Source organism: Chrysochloris asiatica, unplaced genomic scaffold (assembly GCF_000296735.1).
Source record: "Chrysochloris asiatica unplaced genomic scaffold, ChrAsi1.0 scaffold00117, whole genome shotgun sequence".
Taxonomy (NCBI): Eukaryota; Metazoa; Chordata; class Mammalia; order Afrosoricida; family Chrysochloridae; genus Chrysochloris; species Chrysochloris asiatica.
Window position 1 is genome coordinate 10,027,861 of NW_006408635.1, and position 20,904 is coordinate 10,048,764.

The following is a 20,904-nucleotide window of genomic DNA, read 5'->3' on the forward strand; positions in this document are numbered from 1 at the left end:
AAGCTGTAAATCTTTACGGGAGCAGAAAGCCTCATCTTTCTCCCGTGGAACGGCTGGTAGTTTCGAACTGCTGACCTTAAAGTTCACAGCCAGATTCGTAACCACTACACTACCAGAGCTCCTTTATCAGCCACCAATTCAAACCTACCAGCAGCTCCTTGGAAACCCTATCCAGGGTCAGAACTGACTTGATGATACTTAACAACAACAGCAATCAGGAATGAGGGTTAGGCTTAGGACTATGGCTAGATTTAAGCTAGGCCTAGGACTTCATTTAATATTATAGTTCTGTTAGGACTAGGTAGTGTTAGGCCTAAGGGATGGACTGAGGTTAGGAGTAAGGCTTGGTTTGATTTTTAGGGGTACAGTTAGATTTATTTATTTTTCTTGAAATCTGCTTGATTTCTTCTTTATTTGAAAGTTCTGTAACTACATTAACCCCTCTTCTTACTTTATGTTTTCTTTGTTGATGTTTTTGTTGCAACTGTATCTTTGGTTCTCTATTTTCAGCCTAGTAGGTATGTTTTTCTTTGAATACTTCCATTATCTGGTTCAGTTTAAGTGATATTGTCATATGTGTTAGTCACAGTTTGTTGTCTGCAATGCTGGCTCTGTGTCCAAAACTTTTAGTATTTTTTGTAAGGTTGGTTGGGTTTTTACAAATTCTTATACTTTCTGACAATTACCTACTTTCACTGTCATATTTGATGGTCAGTTTTGCTGGATATGTGATTCTTTGTTGCCAATATTTTTTTCTTTCAGAGTTTTATGTATGTCATTCCATTGTCTTCTTCCATAGATTGCTTTAATATTGCAAGCCAAGGTTTGAATTTTTTCTTCAGTTCCCTCACCTTGAGAAATGCTGAGCTTGTTCTTCTCTTTTGGTCTTCTAACTCCAGGTCTTTTCGTTATAATATTTGACTTTGTCTTCTTGAGCTGCTCTTTGAAATTTTCTGTTTAGCTCTTTTACCTCTGCATTTCTTCCATTTGCTTTAGCATCTCTATGCTGGAGAGCAAGTTTAAAAGTCTCTTCTGACATTCAATTTGGTCTTTTCCTTCATTCTTGTCTTCTTAATGAACTTTTGCTTTCTTCCTGTCTTATGTTTTGTTGTGTGTTTAAAAAAAAATGTTTTATTGTGAATTATGTGATAGTTTACATGGGAGAAAATTAGCTTTACGTTCATCCTATCATACATTGTTTCATTGCCAAGGTTACAATCTCCTCCATGCATCATCAACCAACCAAAGTGTATACCCCACAAGCCTGCCCCTCGGTTGTCAGCACACAGCCCCTCTCCCTCTCTGGATCTAGAGTCGCCAGCCGCTCCATCTCTCCACGTCATCTTTTCTGCCTCCATCTCTGGAGTTGCTGTTTCTCTGGGTAGGGTCCCGTACTTTGTTCTTCTCCCTTGATGGTCCCAGGGACCTTCACTCCTGGACTTCAAAGCCAACCACTACCCTCCTTTTGCTACAAAATGTTTACCTTTACATTTCTAACTCTCACAGTCAGTCCTTATAGCAGTTATTCACAAGAGACCTATCCCATCTCCTTTCATTAGCCCCTCCAAGACAGATTGGATACTACTCAGTGGAGATTCTACCTTCCTCCATACCCTCTGGATCTAGGCTCCCTTTGAAAGCTTGTAAGCTAGTCACTTCTTGCCTTTCTAGCCACCCCTCCCCCATTTTGAGTAGCCAATATCCAAGTTGCCCATCCCTGTCTACCCTGTGTATTGAGCCTGTCTGATGTTCTTGATGTCATTCCACAACTCTCTGGTCTTCAGTCTTTAGTGTTAGTTCATCTATTTCTGAGACGATCTGTAAATTCAGGTGGTATATGTTCAAGGTCATATTTTGGCTCTTGTGGGCTTGTTTAATTTTCTTCAACATCAGCCTGAAGTTGCATATGAGTAATTGATGGTCTGTTCCACAGTCTGTCTCTGGCCTTGTTTTGGCTGTTGATGTGGAGCTTTCCCACCATCTCTTTCCACAGATATAGTCAATTTGATTTTTGTGTATTCCATCTGGTGAGGTCCATGTATATAGTCATCTTTGATGCTGTTTAAAAAAGATATTTGCAATGAAAAAGTCATTGGTATTGCAAAATTCTAACATGTAATCTCTAGCATCGTTTCTATCACCAAGACCTTATTTTACAACAACTGATCCTTCCTCTTTGTTTCCAACACTTGCATTCCAATCACCAGTAATTATTAATGCATCTTAATTGCATGCTTGATTAATTTTAGATGGAAGAAATTGGTAGAGTTCTTCAATTTCATCATCACTGGCTTTAGTGGTTGGTGTGTAAATTTGAATAATAATGGTATTAACTGGTCTTCCCTGTAGGCACATGGATATTATCCTATCACAGACAGAGTTGTCCCTCACAACAGGTCTTGATATGTTCTTTTTGATGATGAATGCAACACTATTTCTCTTCCGTTTGTCATTACTGGCATAATAAACCATGTTATTATCAGATTCAAAATGGCCAATACCAGTCCATTTCAGCTTACAAATGCCTAGAATATCAGTCTTTATATGTTCTACTTCATTTTTGACAACTTCTAATTTTCCTAGATTCATACTTCATACATTACATGTTCTGATTATTAATGGATGTTTACAGCTGTTTTCATTTTGAGTTGTGCCCCATCCACAAGTGAAGGTCCCAAAGGCTTTACTCCATTTGTGTCTTCATGGTTAGCTCTACTTTGAGAGTTACCTCTTCCCCAGTCAGATTTTCAGTGCCTTCCAACCTTAGGAGCTCATCTTCTGGCACTATATCTGATCATATCTCATGCTCTTCATCATGTTTCAATATTCAATATTCTGGTGCTATTTGACAGTGTTTCACTGCTACTCACAAGGTGGTCAGTGACTAAATATTCAGAAGTAGTCTATCTCTCCTTCTTCCTAGTCTGTCTTTGTCTGGAAGCTCATCTGAAACCTGTCCACCATGGTTAACCCTGATGGTATTTAAAATACTAGTCGCATAGCTTCCAGAATCACAGCAACATGCAAGTCCCTGGAGGACCCCCAACTAGCTGTATTGGCACAGTGACAGCAGCAATGGGCTCAAGTGTAGCAACAATTGTGAGGTTGGCCCTGGATGAGGTAGTATTTCGTTCTGTTTTGAAAAGTGTAGCTATGAGTTGGTACTAACTTGATGACACCAAACAACAACAAAATTGTCTCCTTGTCTGCATGTTTTATTTGAGAAATCAGAGTTTAGTCTTGTTGTTGTTTAATGCTGTCGAGTCAGTTCCGACTCATGTCGACCCTGCATAGGGTTTCCTAGGAGCAGCTGGTGAGTTTGAACCGCTGACCTTCTGGTTCATACTGCCTCTGTAGTCCAGCACATTAACCAACAGTGCCCCACCAGGACTCCTTAGTCTTTATTAGTTCTTTTTTATATGTAACTTTTTTTTGCTTTTCCTGAGCTGCTCTCGGGATTCTCTCCTTGTCTTCGATTTTGGTGAAAAGTTTGATTACAATATGTCTTAGTGTTTTTCTTTTGGGATCTATTCTGTTTGGAGTTCATTCAGTTTCTTGAATTGCTATCTTCTCATCTTCATGGTGTTAGGAAAGTTTTCTTCCAAAAATTCTTGCACAATATTCTGTTATTATTATTATTATGTCTCTTTTTTTTCTGAAATTCCAGTCACATATAAGTGTTTCCTCTTGATAGTGTCCCATAAAAAAGCTTAAGCTTTCTTCAGATTTTTTTTTGGTTATTTTTCTGGGTGTTCCTCTAGCAGATGAATATTCAGTAATTCAGATCTCTATTGATTCAATTATATTTATTTTCCCTTTCCGTACATTAGCTATTTCTGAATTCTTAGTGTTAAACTTTGGGCTTTCTGATTGCTGTTTTTGTATGCCCCCCTTTTTCATTTATCTTGTCAGTTTCTTTCCTGAATCCTTTTAAAGTTTGTCCATATTTTCCTTGATTTCTTCTGTAGTTTTAGTGACCCTTGAAGTTACATAATTATCATTCTTTTAAATTCCTATCAAGTAGTTTTGGTACCATTTCTGGTGTCATATTTTCTGACTTTGTATGTTGGATACTTATTGGAAGCACTGTGTGTTGCTTCTTTGTGTAAGCTGAAATTGTCTGTTATCTCTAAGACATTGTGGTGCTGTATTTATATTTGACTGATGGTTGTATATTGGTGTGTTCTCAGGCACTACCGTGTATCTCATGGTGGATGTGGTATAGATGAAAGTTGTGAATGCAGTTAGTTCGCTGTGCAGCATACTTCAGGATGGGTTCACATGCCCCAGGCAGAGCAGAGGCTACACAAGAGGGAGGTGCCACTGGCAGTTGGGTTGGCAAGGGCAGGGGCTAGTCATGCCCCTGGTTACCAGGAGGGCATGGGAACAAAGGGAACTGCACAGCTGCTCACAAAAGCCCAAGATTGCCATGCCACTCCATGCCAGCCCATAGATGGCCCGTTTTCCTTCTCTTTCATTGATGCTGTTCAGCTTCCTCTTCCAGTTGGCACCCAGCCCACCTCTATGTCCTATTCTCTGATACTCAAGATTCAAGATCACCATCTAGATATATTTCATTCAGTCTCCCAAGTCTTTGGTGGAGAGGATGGGCTCAACGGATCTGCCTACTCTGCCATCTTGTCCCAACTATGACAATTTCAATCTTTTCTCCATTTATCATGATGTTGTTTAATGATCCAGCTGTGAAGATGGTCAGTTTTTTTTTTTTTTTACATTGTAGTGAAATCCATACTGAAAGATGTAGTCTTCAATCTTCATCAGTAGACATTTTAAGTCCTCTTCACTTTCAGCAAGCAAGGTTATATCATCTGCATATCACAGGTTGCTAATGAGTCTTCTTCCAATCCTGATGCCATGGTTTTTCTCAGATTATTTACTCAGTATGCATACTGAATAAGTATGGTGAAAGGATACAACCCTGGCACACATTGTTCCTGATTTAAAACCATTCAGTATCCCCTTGTTCTGGTCTAACATTTGCCTGTTGGTCTATGCATAGGTTCCTCATAAGCACAGTCAAATGTTTTAATATTACCATTCTTTGCAATGTGTATCATAGTTAGGATCCACACAGTCAAATGCCTTTGTATAGTCAATAAAACACAAGTAAACATCTTGCTGGTTTTCTCTGCTTTTAACTAAGATCCATTAAATGTTAACAATGATATCCCTAGTTCCACATCCTCTTCTAAATATCACTTGAATTTCTGGCAGCTCCCTGTCTATGTACTGCTGCAACTGTTTCTGAATTATCTTCAGCAAAATTTACTTGCATGTGATATATTAATGATATTGTTCAATGATTTTCTCATTCTGTTGGGTCACCTTTCTTTGGAATGGGCACAAATATGGTTCTCTTCCAATCAATTGGTCAGATAGCTGCCTTCCAAATTTCTTGGCATAGATAAATGAGTGCCTCCAATGTTTTATCAGTTTGCTGAAATATTTCAATTTGTATTCCGTCAATTCCTAGAGCCATGCTTTTTGCCAATGCCTTCAGTGCAGCTTGGACATCTTCCTTCAGTACCATCGGTTCTTGCTCATATGCTACCTCTTGAAATAATTGAAGATCGACCAGTTCTTTTTGGTATTGTGACTTTTTTCTATCTTCTTCTTCTTTTTTTTTAACAGTGCAAACTTTTGTTTTATTGGTCTGATTTGTTCACAGTTCAGCTGCCAGCTCAGAGGCGTGCAGGGCCAGCGAACAGGGAGCAAAGAAGTCATTTGGAAACTTCCAGAATCAAGAGTCTGCAGGTCCTCCAGCCTAGGGCTTGCTCTCAGCCCTGCAGGGGTGGGGTGGGGAAATGGGTCATTTTAGAAGGGGGGCCTGAGTCTGTTCTTGACAGCAGTAGGCAGAAGGCCTCAGAAAGTGCTTTATGAAAGACCTACAGAAAAGGGGAGAAGAATGCATCACTCTCACTTGGTGGCCTCCTTTTTCCTTTTCACAAAGCAGTAGCAGCAGGAGGGGGAGAGGCAGAAGGCAGAGGAGTCAGGACTGGTTCAGATCAGGAAGGGCCAAGGAGGCAAGAACTAAGGTGTTCAGGCCCTGAGGGAAGACTACTCCAGGCCTGGAGGGAGGCCAACAGCTTGGAGACCTGGTCTCTCACACATAGGTCCTCGTGGGCCAGGCAGTGAGAGCTAGTGGGAAAGGCACCCCGGAAGGGTTGGGCATTCTACTGGGGCTCCCCAGGACCACGGTGTCCCAGATAGACAAGGACTATCAGAACACGTCCCTGCTTGTCAGCCAATCAGCTTCTTGAGGAAGGCTTCAAGCTGGTCCTCACCCTTGAGGCCCATAAACTTGTCCACCATGTCCCCATTCTTGATGGCCGGCACAGTGGGCATAGCAGACACCTTGTACTCGATGGCGAGATCTGTGTGGTTGCCGATGTCCACCTTGGCCATTACAACCTTCCCGTGCTGCTTGGTCACCATCTTCTATAACCTCAGCCCCAGGATCTTGCAGAGGTCACACCATCGTGCATGGTGACGATTCGGTACTGAAGGTCAGGCACATCCTGGATGTTAAAGGTGGTGGTACAGACTCGGGTGGTGTGTATACTCTGGGCTTGGCAGGGTGTTGCTGCCAGGCAACCAGGATGGCACTGTGCATTCTGAAAGACCCCAGATGTGAGGGTTGCCCAGCAACCCTGAGGGGGCTTCCTAGCGATGACCAGGGCCAGGAACCTCCCATCTCCTTGCAGCATGAGTGGAGGGATGCACAGCCGGGCCCTCCCTGCCCATCAAGGCTCCATCTCCTTTTGATGTTTCCTGTGTCATTCAATATTTTCCCCTTGTTGTTGTTGTTAAGTGTTGTCAACTCATAGTGACTCTGTATTGGGTTCCCAAGGAGTGGCTGGTGAGTTTGAACCACCAACCTTGTGGTTGAACAGACCTTGAGGTGGAAGGTGCCACACCAGAACTCCAATTTGATATTACAACCTGAGGCTCGATTTTTCTTTACTTTTTTCAGCTTGAGAAATGCTGACTATGTTCGCTTGGTTTTCTAACTCCACATTTCATGATACTTGACTTAGTATTCTTGAGTTGCCCTTTGAAATTTTCTGTTCAGCTCTTTAACTTCATCATTTTTTTCAGCTGGTTTTTCTTCTCTACATCAAAAGCATGTTTGAGAGTCTCTTCTCACATCCATTTTGTCATTTCTTTCTTTCCTGCCCTTTGCATTACCTTCTGCTTCCTTTTTGCATGGGATGCCATCCCCTACTCTTCTCTAGTCTCTGGTCATTAGTGTCTGATGCATCGAATCTGGTCTTCAGATGGTCTCAAAATTCAGGTGGGATATACTTAAGGTCATATTTTGGCTCTCATGGACTTGTTTTCATTTTGTTCAGATTCAGCCTGAACTTGCAGATGAGCAAATGAAGATCTGTTCTACAGTCCCTGGCCTTGTTTTGACTGATGATATTGAGCTTCTCCATTATCTCTTCCCACTGATATAGAAATTTTGATTCCTGTGTATTCTATCTGGTGAGGTTCACATGTATAGTCACATGTTATGTTGCTGAGAAAAGATATTTGTAATGTCTTGCCCAATTCTATCATGCAAGCTCCAGCATTATTTCTAGCCAAGGACATATTTTCCAAATACTACTACTTTTACTTTGTTTCCAACTTTCACATTTGAATCACCAGTAATTATAAATGCATCTTGATTGCATGTTTGACCAATCTCAGACTTAAAGAAGTTGTTAGAATTCTTCAATTTCATCATCACTAACTTTAGTGGTTAGTAAGTAAATTTGAATAATAATGATATTGATTTGTGTTTTTTGCAGGAATATGGATATTATCGTGTCACAGACAGCATTGTACTTTAAGATGGATGTTGAAATGTTGTTTTTTTTTTATGATAAATATGCGATTCCTCTTTAATGTGTTGTTCCCAGTATAATAAACGATATGATTGTCGTATTGAAAATGTTCACATCAGTCCATTTCAGCTCACTAATGCCTAGGATATTGATCTTTATGCATTCCATTTCATATGACTTCAAAATTCTTTAGATTCATCATTTGTACATTTCACATTCTTCTTATTAATAGATATTTGCTGTTGTTTCTTCTCATTTTGAGTGGTGCCCCATCATTAAATTAAGGTCCCTAAAGCTTTGCTCCATCCATGCCATTATGGGCAACTCTACTTTGAGGAGACAGCTCTTTCCCAGTCATATTTTGAATGTCTTCCATTCTGAGGGACTCATAGTCTGTCACTTTATCATACAGTGGAGTCCTGGTGTGGCACTGCAGGGCAATGTGCTAAACTGCAAGGTCAGTTTGAGTTGTAAAGTTGGCAGTTCAAATCCATCAGCTGTTCTCAGAAACCGTATACAGGGTTTCTGTGAGTCAGAACTGACTTGACGACACTTAACAACAACATTGTACACAATTTTGCTGTTGTTCATAAGGTTTTCAGTGGTCCATATGGTTTTTAGAAGTGGTCAGCCTCTCCTTCTTCCTTGTCCATCTTAGTCTAGAAGCGCACCTGAAACTTTTCCACCATGGGTGACTCTGATGGTATTTTAACTACTGATGGCACAGCTTTCAGCATCACAGCACCACACAAGCCACTACAGTATAACAAACTGGCAGACAGTGTGACTATAAGTATGTATAGTGGTGGTGGCGGTATGCCGTGGAGTTGGTTTCGACTCATAGCACCCCTGCATAGGATTTCCAAGCCTGTAAATCTTCAGTATGGGATATAGATGGGAGTAGAAAGCTTCATCTTTTCCTCATGGGATGGCTGGTAGTTTTGAACTGCTGACCCTGAGGTTAGTAGCCTGACTTAGAACCACTATGCTACCAGAGCTCCTTATGAGTATGTGACTATGAGTGGTAGAATGTGAATATAAGGTAAGTTATTGTGATTTATGAAGGTAAACCCTTAGCTCAAGTAGTTGAAAATGTTTTGGGGGAGTTGGTAAAGGTGGAATAGAAGAAGGAATTTCTTTTTATAGTTGTTGTTGTTAAGTGCTGTCAAGTTAGTTCTGACTCCTAACACACCTGTATAGGGTTTTCAAGGAGCAGCTGGTGAGCTTGAACTGCCTACCTTGCAGAAACAGACTTTGCAGTCCAGCACATTAACCCACAGTACCACATCAGGCCTCTTTAGTTGTTGTTATGTGCAAATGAAATGTGGAGATAGGAAACCAAAAAGTAAAACCATACTTAGCGTTTCTCAAGCTGAGGAAGTAAAGAAAAATCAAGCCTCAGGTTGTAAAATTCAAGGAGTCTATGGGCAAAACATTGAATGACATAGGAAGCATCAAAAGAAGATGGAAGGGATATACAGAGTCACGGTACCAAAAAGAATTGGTCAGTCTTCAGCTCTTTCAAGAGGAAGCATATAATCAAGAACTGATGGTACTGAAGGCAGAAATCCAAGCTCCACTGAAATCCAAGTCTATTTCAACTCTTTCCAATCCATGTGACAGAGTAGAACTGCCCATAGGATTTACTAGGCTGTCATTTTTATAGAAGGAACTCTGGTGGAAGAGTGGGTTAAGCACTGGGCTGCTAACTGAAAGTTCAGGGGTTTGAACCCACCAGCAACTCCTGGGGAGAAAGAGGAGGTTGTCTATTTGCATGAAGCTTTCCAGGCCTGGACACCCTATGGCACAGCTCTACTTAGTCCTAGAGGGTCCCTGTGAGTTGGAATGAACTCTGTAGTAGTAGATTTTTTTTTTTTTTTTTAAATCTTTATAGGATCAGATTGCCAGGTCTTTCTTCCACAGAGCTTCTGGGTGGGTTTGAACCTCCAGCCTTTTGATGAACAGTTGAGTACTTTACCTTTGTACTACCAGGGCTCATTTGTAGGAGACAATTGTTCCCAAAACACATTTATTCCATTACTTCAGTAAAATAAAATGAGCACAAATTTTTGAAATCCACAAATCAAGAGAAGTTTTTACCAGACTGAAAAGTGATCACCCATGATTTATTTGTTGCATCTTAATACTTGTTCTTCATTGAACGCATCTGAAGATCTTTGGAAAAGATATACTCTAGTATTTATCAAATTTTAATACAGAATGTCTAAGTCAATTCTCAAGTTGTATTTCTGATTATTTTATTTTTGGTTCCCTAAAAGTCTAACACCTAAAATTAATTAATATATTTTAAAATGTCTCCATAGAGGATCCTGAAAGTTCTAGGTAACATTCTTGAAATAAATTCCCTGACACTTGATACTGCTCTGGTGCTTGTTACTAGATCTTTTCTTGTCTGTTTCCCTAGTTCACAGTTCCTCTGTGTGTTTTGGTTTGATGTTTTTGGGGAAAGAAATAAAAAGGTGTGGGGAAAAATATGCCACAAACCAATGGTCATTGTCCAATGTCCTATGTATGGACTTGGCAGGATTCAGGGCCATAGATAGATTTTTTTTAAAAATCTAATAATGCAACATAGTCCACATGGTTATAAATTGAAGATGGGGTTCAATGAGAAAGTAGGAGGATTATGCAGGCTTTGTGGTGAGTGATGATGACTCCAGCCTTGGCATCATGTAAGTGGGTCTGTAGGAGGAGTAATGATCTCTCTTCTTAGCTTAGTGAAATGTCTAGTTTCTTGACTTGGCGATAAATCATCTTTTCTTTACTCTTTCTTGATCTGCAGTAATAAAATAAAAATGGAAAGTAGAGAAAGAAATGATGAGAACGGAAACCAAAATAAAGTGGATAATAATGTAACAATAAATATATACAAGCAATGTCCAGAACCCATCTTGTCATGTATTCTGAGTGGTGATTCTTAAAAATAAATATATAAAAATAAAAATGGGCAGAACTTGGTAGACAACTAATGTGGGTTTAACTGGTTCATGACAGACTCTTCTAGGAGTATGCCTGGTCTATGTGAGTTCCCTAGGGTCTTCTACTCTTTTGATAGAGAATGTAGATTTAATCTAAATTTAAGCTTGTTGTTAAGTTCCGTCGAGTCAGTTCCGACCCATAGCGACCCTGTACAGGGTTTCCAAGGGTGTAAATCTTTACAGGAGTAGAAAGCCTCATCTTTCTCCCACGGAGAGGCTGGTAGTTTCGAACTGCTGACCTTAAGGTTCGCAGCCTGATTCGTAACCACTACGCTACCAGAGCTCCTTATGTCAGCTTAAAATGATGATGATATGATATAGACACAATTCTCATCAATTCTGCAAGAGGAATTTATTATATATTTTTCTTTTAACCAAAGCTCATTTACTTTTTAAATACATGACACATGAACAGTTTACTTCACAAGTTTATTCAAATGTCAAGTTTGGCCAATTTAGACCATTTTCATGAATTACAGAATGTTACTAATGCCCTTATAGAAATGCAGCTTTCCCCACTGAGTAGACCCCAGCCATGAACTTCAGATGTAGTCCTGTTTACAGTAACATTGAAACCAAGTATGGCTCACTCTGTTGCTCCCAAGCTCCTTAGGGACCTCCTCCATGTGGAGATGATCAGTCCTGCCTCCATTTCACAGCACAGAAAGTAGCAGGAGCACCCCCCAAATAATCCAATGATGTTGGAATCCTCTCAGACTCCATATATTGGGGCCCAATCAAATGGACTGACTCTCACGATCCCTCCACCAAGAGCAATGGGAAAAAGAATAATATCATTAACAACTACACCATCAACAACATCATCTTTAATTATCATTAATTGCCATTTAAACAACATCACCATCAACATCAGCAACAACACCATCAGCATCAATGGGTTCAAACATAAGAAGGGCTTGGAGTTGGTTTATGTACAGGTTCCTCATGAACAAATTAAATGTTCTGGAATACTCATTCTCCACAATGTTGTCTATAATTTGTCATGATCCACACAGTTGAAAACTTTTGCATAGTTTATAAAGTACAGGAAAACATCTTTCTGATATTCTCTGCTTTGAGCCAAGATCCATCTGACATCAGCAATGATATCCCTTGTTCTATGTCCTTGTCTGAATCTGCTTTGAACCTCTGGAATAATCCTGTCAGTGTGCTGTTGCAGCCAATTTTGAATTACGTTTAGCAAAATTTTACTTGTATGTGATATTAATAATATTGTCCAGTGATTTCCACTTTCTGTTGGGTCACTGCTCTTTGGAATGGTCACAAATATGAATCTCTTCCAATCAGTTGGCCATGTAACTGTCTTTCAAGTTTCTTGGCATAGATGAGTGAGTGCCTCCAGTGCTGCATCAGTTTACTGAAAGATTTCCATTCTTATTCCATCAATTCCTGTAGCCTTGTTCTTTGCCAGTGCCTTCAGTGCACCTTGGAATTTTTTTTTTCAGTACCATTGGCTCTTGATCATATGCTACCCTCTTGAAATGGTTGAATAACAGCCATCATTTTTTTGTCACAGTGACTTTGTGTATTCCTTCCATCTTCTTTTGATGCTTTCTGAATCGTTGAATATTTTGCCTATTGTTGTTGTTGTTAAGTGCCATCAAATCAGTTCTGACTCATAGCGACTCTGCATAGAGTTTCCTAGGAGCAGTTGGTGAGCTTGAATTGCTGACCTTGTGGTTCAACTTGACCTTGTAGTCCAGTGCATTAGCTCTTGGCACCCATAGAATCTTTCAATATTGCAAGTTAAGGCTAGAATTTTCCCCTCAGTTCTTTCAGCTTGAGAAATGCTGAGCGTGTTCTTCCCTTTTGGTTTTCTAACTCCAGTTATTTGCACATTTCATTATAATATTTGACTTTTGTTTTCTTGAGCTGTTCTTTGAAATTTTCTGTTCAGCTCTTTGACTTCATCATTTTTTCCATTTGTTTTAGCATCTTAGTGCTGGAGAAGAAGTTTCAGAACCTCTTCTGACATCCATTTTGGTCTTTTCCTTCCTTCTTGTCTTAATGACCTTTTGCTTTCTTCCTGTATGATATTCTTAATGTCATCCCACAACTCTTCTGGTCTGTGCTCATTAGTGTCTAACATATCAAATATTTTCTTGAGATGATTTCTAAATTCAGGTGAGATATATATGTTCAAGGTCATGTTTTGGCTCTTGTGAACTTGTTTTGATTCTTTTCAGCTTCAGACTGATCTTGCATATGAGCAATTGATAGTCTGTTTCACAGTCTGCCCTTGTCTGGTTTTGGCTGATGATATAGAGCTTTTCCACCATCTCTTTCCATAGATGTTGTCAATTTGATTTCTGTGTAGTCCATCTGGTGAGGTCCAGGTGTATAATTGTCTTCTATGTTGTTTTAAAAAGGTATTTGCTATGACGAAGTCACTGGTCTTGCAAAATTCTGTCATGTGATCTTCAGCATCATTTCTATTACCAAAGCCATATTTTCCAACTACCAATCCTTCTTCTTTGTTTCCAACCTTTGCATTCCAATCACCAATAATGATTAATACATTTTGAATGCATGTTTGATCACTTTTAGACTGAAAAAGTTGGTACAATTCTTCTATTTCATCCTCACTGGCTTTAGTGGTTGATGCATAAATTTGAATAATAGTGGTATTAATGGGTCTTCTGTGTAAGTGTATTGATATTATACTATCACAGACAGCATTATTCTTCAAGACGGATCTCAAAATGTTCTTTTTGATGGTGAATGTGATGCCATTCATATTCAACTTGTCATTCCTGGCATATTAAACCATCTAGTAGCCAGATTGGTAGTATAGTGGTTTCCACAAGGTCAGCAGTTTGAAACTACCAGCTGTTCTGCAGGAGAAAGATGAGGCTTTCTGCTCCCGTAAAGATTTACAGCCTTGGAACCCCTGTATGGGGTCGCTATGAGTCAGAATCGACTCCACGGAACATAACCAACTAACCAACCAATTGTCAGATTAAAAAAGAACAATACCAGACCATTTCAGCTTACTAAGGTATCAATGCCTAGGATATCAATGTTTATGCATTCATTTTAGACAACTTCCAAGTTTTTCTAGATCCATGTTTCATACATTCCATGTTATGATAATTAATGGATGGTTAAAGTTGTTTCTCGTCATTTTGAGTTGTGTTCAAAAGCTTTACTCCATTCACACCATCATGGTGAACTCTACTTTGTGGAGGCAGCACTTAAGCTGCCATTGTTTGAGTGTCTTCCAATATGGGGGACTCATCTTCCAGTACCGTTATCTGACAATGTGTTGGTACTATTCATAAGGTTTCAATGCTCAATATTCTGGTGCTTGCTGACAGTGTTCTGCTGCTATACATAAGGTTTTCATGGGCAAACAATTTGGAAGTCATCGGCTTCTTCTTCTTCCTAGTTTGTCTTAGTCTGGAAGCTCAGGTGAAACCTTTCCACCACGAGTGACCAGGATGGCATTCAAAATACCAATGTCATAGCATCACAACAACACACAAGCCACCAGAGCACAACAAACTGACATGTGATTGGTGGGTTGTTAGGTGCTGTCAAGTCTGTTTCAACTCTTAGCTACCCTAGACACAACAGCTGCCCTGTGCTTCATCCCCCTCATAATTGTCACATTGGAGCCCATTGTTGCTGCCACTGTGTCAATCCATTTCATTGTGAGTATTCCTTTTTTTCTCTAACCCTCCATTTTATGAAACATGATGTCCTTCTCCAGAGATTGATCCCTCTTGATAGCATATCAGAAGTATAAGAGATGAAGTCTTGACATTCTGGCTTCTTAGGAACATTCTGGCTATACTTCTTTCAACAATGATTTGTTTGTTTTTCTAGTAGTCCATGGTCCTTTTAATTTTCTTCTCTAACACCATAGTTCAAATGTATCGATTCTCATATGGTTTTCCTCATTCATTGTCACACTTTAGTCATAAAACTGACATCTTTACTCTTTAACACTTTAAAGACTTCTTTTGTAGCATATTTGTCTAATGTAACACACTGTTTGATTTCTTGACTGCTGCTACCTTGAGTGTTGATTGTGGATCCAAACGAACAACTTCAATCTTTTCTCCATATATTATACTATTTATTGGTCTAGTTGTGAGGATTCTTATTTTCTTTATATTGAGGTGAAATCCATACTGAAGGCTGTAGTTTGGGTTCTTCATCAGTAAGTATTTTAAGTCCTCTTCACTTTCAGCAAGCAAGATTTTGTCATCTGTATAGCACAGATTGTTAATGAGTCTTCCAATCCTGATGCCATGTTCTTTTTCATATAATCCTACTTTTCGAATTATTTGCTCAGTATACAGACTTAATAAGTATATTGAAAGGACACAACCCTGACTCTCACCTTCCCCACTTTTAAACCTTTCAGTATTCCCTTGTTCTGTTTCAGTGACTGCCTCTTAGTCTATGTACAAGTTCTTCATGAGTACAATGAAGTGTTCTGGAATACCTATTCTTCTTAATGTTATCTCTAGTTAGTGAACATTTATAAAGGACTTGGTATTTTATGTGCATTCTCTCATTTAATTGTCTTCTCTGAAGTTGGTACTGTTGTTCTCACTTACAGAAGAAGAAACTGTAGTCTAATGAAATTTGAAATCTGGTGTGAAATGAGTTTCATGAGATGTTTTCTCCCTAAACTTGAGGTGTTACCTTTATCCTAGTTTTCTGCCCCAGAAAGTTTAGTTTGTTACTTTTAACCCAATTGGTTAACATTTCCCGAATAAATTGTAAACAATATGGCTTGATACTTTTTGTCTGGTTTTGGTCTGAAGCCTACCCTGCAATTGGTATGCACCTTGCAGGGATTGGTCAATAGGCTAAACAAATAAAATATCTGTAACCTACTATGCATATGAAGTATCTGTGGCTTCTAAAAGGAGATTGGTCAGTGCATGACCTTATTGGAAGGTTGTGCCTTGAAATTGTTGAAGAGTTTGGGTATATAAACAGAGGTTTTTCCAGACAGACAGAAGTGGGGAGAGAAGCAGAAGGAAAAGGGGAGAGTGCAGTAAAGAGAAAGAAGAAACAAGGAACCTAAAAGAGTTGTGACACAGGTAAAAGTTGTAACATTGAAGGCATTTACAGGCCAGGAAGGGACCCAATAGCAGACCTGCTGGCAACAACTGGCAGGCCCATGAGGAGTCAGTTTTCTTGACCAACAGAGCATACACGATGGAAAGCAACCATATCACTTATGAGTGATTTTGACCTGGTGCCCTATTCAAAGATGGTGGGCTGCAGACATTCAAAGGGATGTGGTCAGCTGCCATCTTTGAATGGAACACCATCGCCTGTTTCTTATTTGGGTAAAAAATCTCCTATTTGTTTGCTATGCATGCATCTTCTCTGTTGGCCATGACTGAGCCATTTTTAACCAATTGAAATCTTTGTCTGAGCCTGATATCAAGTTGCATGTTGATCCTGATCCTGAGTTGTAACTTGCTGCTTCCTTAATAAACCACACAACTCTAAGTCTGATCTGTGAGTTCTGTGTGGCCAGTACACTGACTTATCACACCCAAAAGAGAAGTAGCAAGTCCTGTGGGAGGGACAGCTGATGTTAGAACTGTTAAATGTTGGAGAATAGAGGTATGTGTGACCTCCGCTTCAGAGGGATCCTCATTCACATTCTCCCTCCTGAAGGTAGACAGATGGGAAAAGCACAGAGGATCTTAATGAAGGAATTCCACCATTTGTCCCACAAGACATCTGGCCAGCTGCTGCTCTGTGTGTGCCCAGACCATGCTGGCCTCTTGGTCTATAACAGTCTTTGGTGGTTGTTGATGGCTATGTGCCATGGAGTCCGTTCTGACTCATAGCCACCCAGTGTAGGGTTTTCTGAGGCTATATACCTTTACGGGCGTAGAAAGCCTCATCTTTCTCCTGTGGAGTAGCTGGTAGATTCGAACTGCTGACCTTGCGGTAATCCACTACACTACCAGAACTTGTTTCTGTTCTCAGGGGCAGTACCTTGGTGGATGGGAAGCTGCATTGAGACCAGGGTACAGGGGACTAGTTTGTCTAGATTGAGGTTCTCAAATTCAAATATCTACAAGAGCTAGTACCAGACATGAGACACATGGGAATGGCGAGGACTGTGGTCACTTGTAGACAGCATGACCCATCAAAAAGCTGGCCGTAACTCAGCTCCAGTAAATTGTTTCTGGGAGGAAATATCTGGTCAGTGTTAGCAAATCTGATTTTTTTTTTTTACAGATCCTGGAAGTCTAGTTTATGTGAAACTTCCCAGTTTCTAAAGTACTGTGTGGGCCAAATAAAATACTTGTGTGCTGCGGGCTGCCAGCGTATGACCTTGGTTGAATGAAAAGACCTCTTTCAACTCTAAGCTTCAAATTCTAGGAAAAGTCTAAGACTTCTGTGATTCTCCTCCAGCCACATTTGGCTCAAGTAATGAATATGCTAAGCGTAAAAACTTTGCAGAATTAACAAAATTCAGTACTGTTCCTGGCACTGATGGACCAAAAACAGAGTATGGATAAAATAAATAAATACATCTCAGCATAAACAGACTTGTGGGGATGGTAGCATATAGGCGTCTCTGTATTTAGATTTTTAAAAAGCTTCCTTTATGAATAGGAGCACATGGTTCAAATTTGAGAAAGTAGCAAAAAATACGCATTCAAAAAGTTTGCCTTCCTTTTCTACAGACAACCAATGTTAGACTTTTTAAAAAATATACTTCCCCCTATCTTTTTTATACAAATGATAGAATATGTATTTTTTTTTCTCCATAATGTATTTTGGATTTCCTTATCGGTATATATAAAGTTACTTCATTTTATAAAAAATGACTACATAGTATTTTACTGGGTGGAAAACCATAATGTATTTAATTAGTAGTGGTGGTGGTTGTGTGCCATGGAGTCAGTTCCAACTCATATAGATCCTGTATACGGTTTCACATTGTAGATCTTTGTTGTTGTTGTTGTTATGTACCGTGGAGTCGGTTCCGACTCATAACGATCCTGTACAGGGTTTCCGAGGCTGTAAATCTTTACAGGAGCAGAAAGCCTCATCTTTCTCCCACGGAACGGCTGGTAGTTTCGAACTGCCAACCTTGAGGTTCGCAGCCCGATTCGTAACCACTTTGCTACCAGAGCTCCTTTACGGGAGCAGAAAGTCTTATCTTTTTCCCACAGAGCAGTTGGTAAATTTGAACCACTGAATTTGTGATTAGCAGCTCAACTTGTAATCCATTGTATTACCAGAGATCCTTAATGTATTTGACTGTTGTTGTTAAGTGCCTTCAAGTTGGTTCTGACTCATAGTGGTCCTGTATAGGGTTTCTGAAGAGTAGCTGGTGGGTTCGAACAGCTGAACTACCGACCTATGGGTTCACAGTCTTGTGCTTATCCAACTAGCTCCCCAATTAATGACATTTGGGTTATTTCTAACCTTTCATTGTATTAAGAATGATTTAATGAGTTAACCATCTCTATATATCATTTTGCACATATAAATTCTCAGAAATGTGGAATTGCTAAGAAGATGGATATGTTGTTATTGTTTCTGTTGTTAAGTGTCTTTTGAGTCAATTCTGACACATAGCAATCCTGTATAGGGTTTCTAAGGAGTGGATGATGAGCTTGAACCCCAGATCTTGTGGTTCAAACCAACCTTGCAGTCCAGTGCACTACCCCACGGTGCCACGCCAGGACTACATTAGATGGATAATTTTGATAGCTGTTGTCATATTGTCCTATGAGGTTTCCAGTTTGTATTTCTACTGATGATATAGGGAACTGGCTGTTTTCCTACATTCTTCCTTTTATAAAAATAAAAACACATAAAAAACACAGCATGTTATGAAGAAATTTAGTCTTAAATTTAATCTAAAAATAAGTGGATGTTAGCAATGTTAAATTTTACTTTTAAAATTATGGATGAGGTTGAACATATTTTCACAGATTTAACAGTTTTCATTTCATCTTATCTGTTGAAGTCCTTTGGATAATTGCTCTTACAGATTTGTTTGAACTCTTTAAATATTGGGAATATTAGTTCTTTGCAGGATACTATTTTCTCTAAGTTTGTCTTTTTTTCCCCCTTACCTTATGTTAGCTTTTTAATGGAGAGTTTTTTGTTCATATGGAGACAAATTTATTAATATTTCTACTATGGGTTCTAGATTTTGTGACCTACTTAGAAAGACTTTCCCCACTAGGAAGGTATAAAATGATTCTCCTGGATTTACTTCATTATTTTAGTTTCTTCTTATGCATTTTTAAGTCTTTGGTATATTTGAATTTTTCTCAATGTGTGGTGTGAGATATGGATTCAACCTCATCTTTTTTCAAAATACTGAGTTGTCCCAGAACACTTGTGGAATTGTTCGTTTTGAAATTTCAACACCCTACCTTTGCATGTTTTCAACTTCGTCTATGGTTTCAGGTAAAGTCTTTCCTTTGGTCTCTGGTAGGAGCAACACCAACCCTCCAGCAATCAAGCCCACCACAGCTGAAAGACAAACATGCAAATCATATGAAGAGCTGAAAAATACATATTGGGTAATTAGATCTCACCTTATTTCTATTTTTTTATTTTCTTATGCTTATTTACAGATTCCTGTGCCATCTCTAACTGCCCTATTTTCCATCATAAATATGATGCTGACTCCAAACACCACTGGGTTACAATTCCTTATAGGGAGATGAAGTATGTACTTAATATCTTAAGCCAAAGCTATTCTAAGCTAGAGGACATTGTCACCATATTAAGATACTTTGGAGTTAGAAAATAACTGGAAAATAAATGTTAAAAAAAGGAAGCGTGTAGGCCTGCCAGCATAAAGCACTTTAGTAATGAAAATAAGTCAGAAGTTTAGATTATTATCAGCAAATAAAAGTAATGAATCATGTATTGCTGCATAACATCATTGAAAAGGATAACCAGGCATTTCAGTTAAAAGTCTGAAGGTGCTTGGTAAGTCCTAGGTGCTGTTTTTTTTTTTCTTGTTTCCAGTCATAACCTTTTCTATGTGCTCAGATAGATAATAAACACCCCAATGCCTTTGTTTGTTTAATTTCCCATTGAAGTTGCAGACTTTTAAAAATTATATTTCTAAATGTCTTTCCATCATAGAACACAAGAAGTGGAATGTGGGTTATTTATGAGTTTGGGGGTTTCAATAGAATGCTGGACCCACACACCAAGGCTGAGAATGGGCTGCAAGGAAACCTGGGAAATGAGGGAGCCTGCCAGCAAGCAGGCAAGGTTCTTGATAATCCTTACTTAGGCTGGAAAGAATTTGGGTTCACAGTGGATGGCCTTGGGCATTTTAAAGAGTTTGCCATTAATTGGCCTGCAGCCTAAGTAAAACAGTAGTATATAGAAGTTTATATGTCTAATTCCAAGACTGCTTATATTCTCCTTGAGACCAAACAAACAAATTTTAGGACAACTTATAAAGGACTTAGAGTGTATTGAGGGAACTCTGGTGGTGCAGTGCCTAAGTGCTTCACTGATAATTGAAAGGTTAGGGTTTCAAACCCACCAACTGCTCAGAGAGAAAAAGATGTGGCAGATTCCAAACCAAACCAGACAAAACCAAACTCACTGCCATCAAGTCAATTCCTATAGGATAGAGGGGAATTGCTCCTTAGGGTTTCTAAGGCTGGCAATCTTTATGGAAGCAGACGAACACATCATTCTCCCACAGAAGAGCTGGTGAGTTTGAACTGCTAACCTGTTAGCAGCCTAGAGCCTAATCAACCACCATGGCTCCTCCATACAGCCTTGGGAACCCTATGGAGCAATTCTATTCTGTCTTATTGAGTTGCTATGAATAGACAGCAATGGGGGTTTGACTTTTTCTTTTTTATTTACAGTGCATTAGGAGCTATGCTAAACATCTTACCTGTACTGACTCACTCTGTACCCATACTGTGAGTTGTTGTTGTTATAGGTACTGTTGAGTAGGTTCCAATTCATAGTAACACTACGCACAACAGAATGAAATACTGCTTGGTCCTGAGCTGTCCTCATAATTGTTGTTATGTTTCAGC

General features: G+C 39.3%; 1 protein-coding gene and 1 pseudogene across 1 annotated transcript in view; both read right to left on the bottom strand.

The window, feature by feature from the left end:
• Positions 1–6,261: 6,261 nt before the first annotated feature.
• On the bottom strand, positions 6,262–6,728 carry LOC102833804 (annotated as a pseudogene).
• Positions 6,729–10,583: 3,855 nt separating this feature from the next.
• The window catches only part of SLC22A2 (solute carrier family 22 (organic cation transporter), member 2), a 61,006-nt gene continuing 50,685 nt past the window's right edge, over positions 10,584–20,904 (bottom strand). Inside the window, exons 10-11 of the mRNA XM_006868468.1 lie at positions 19,258–19,357; positions 10,584–10,650 (exon numbers count right to left, since the gene is read on the bottom strand). Coding sequence (XP_006868530.1) covers positions 10,584–10,650; positions 19,258–19,357 — 167 coding nt within the window. The remainder of the gene's footprint in view (positions 10,651–19,257; positions 19,358–20,904) is intronic.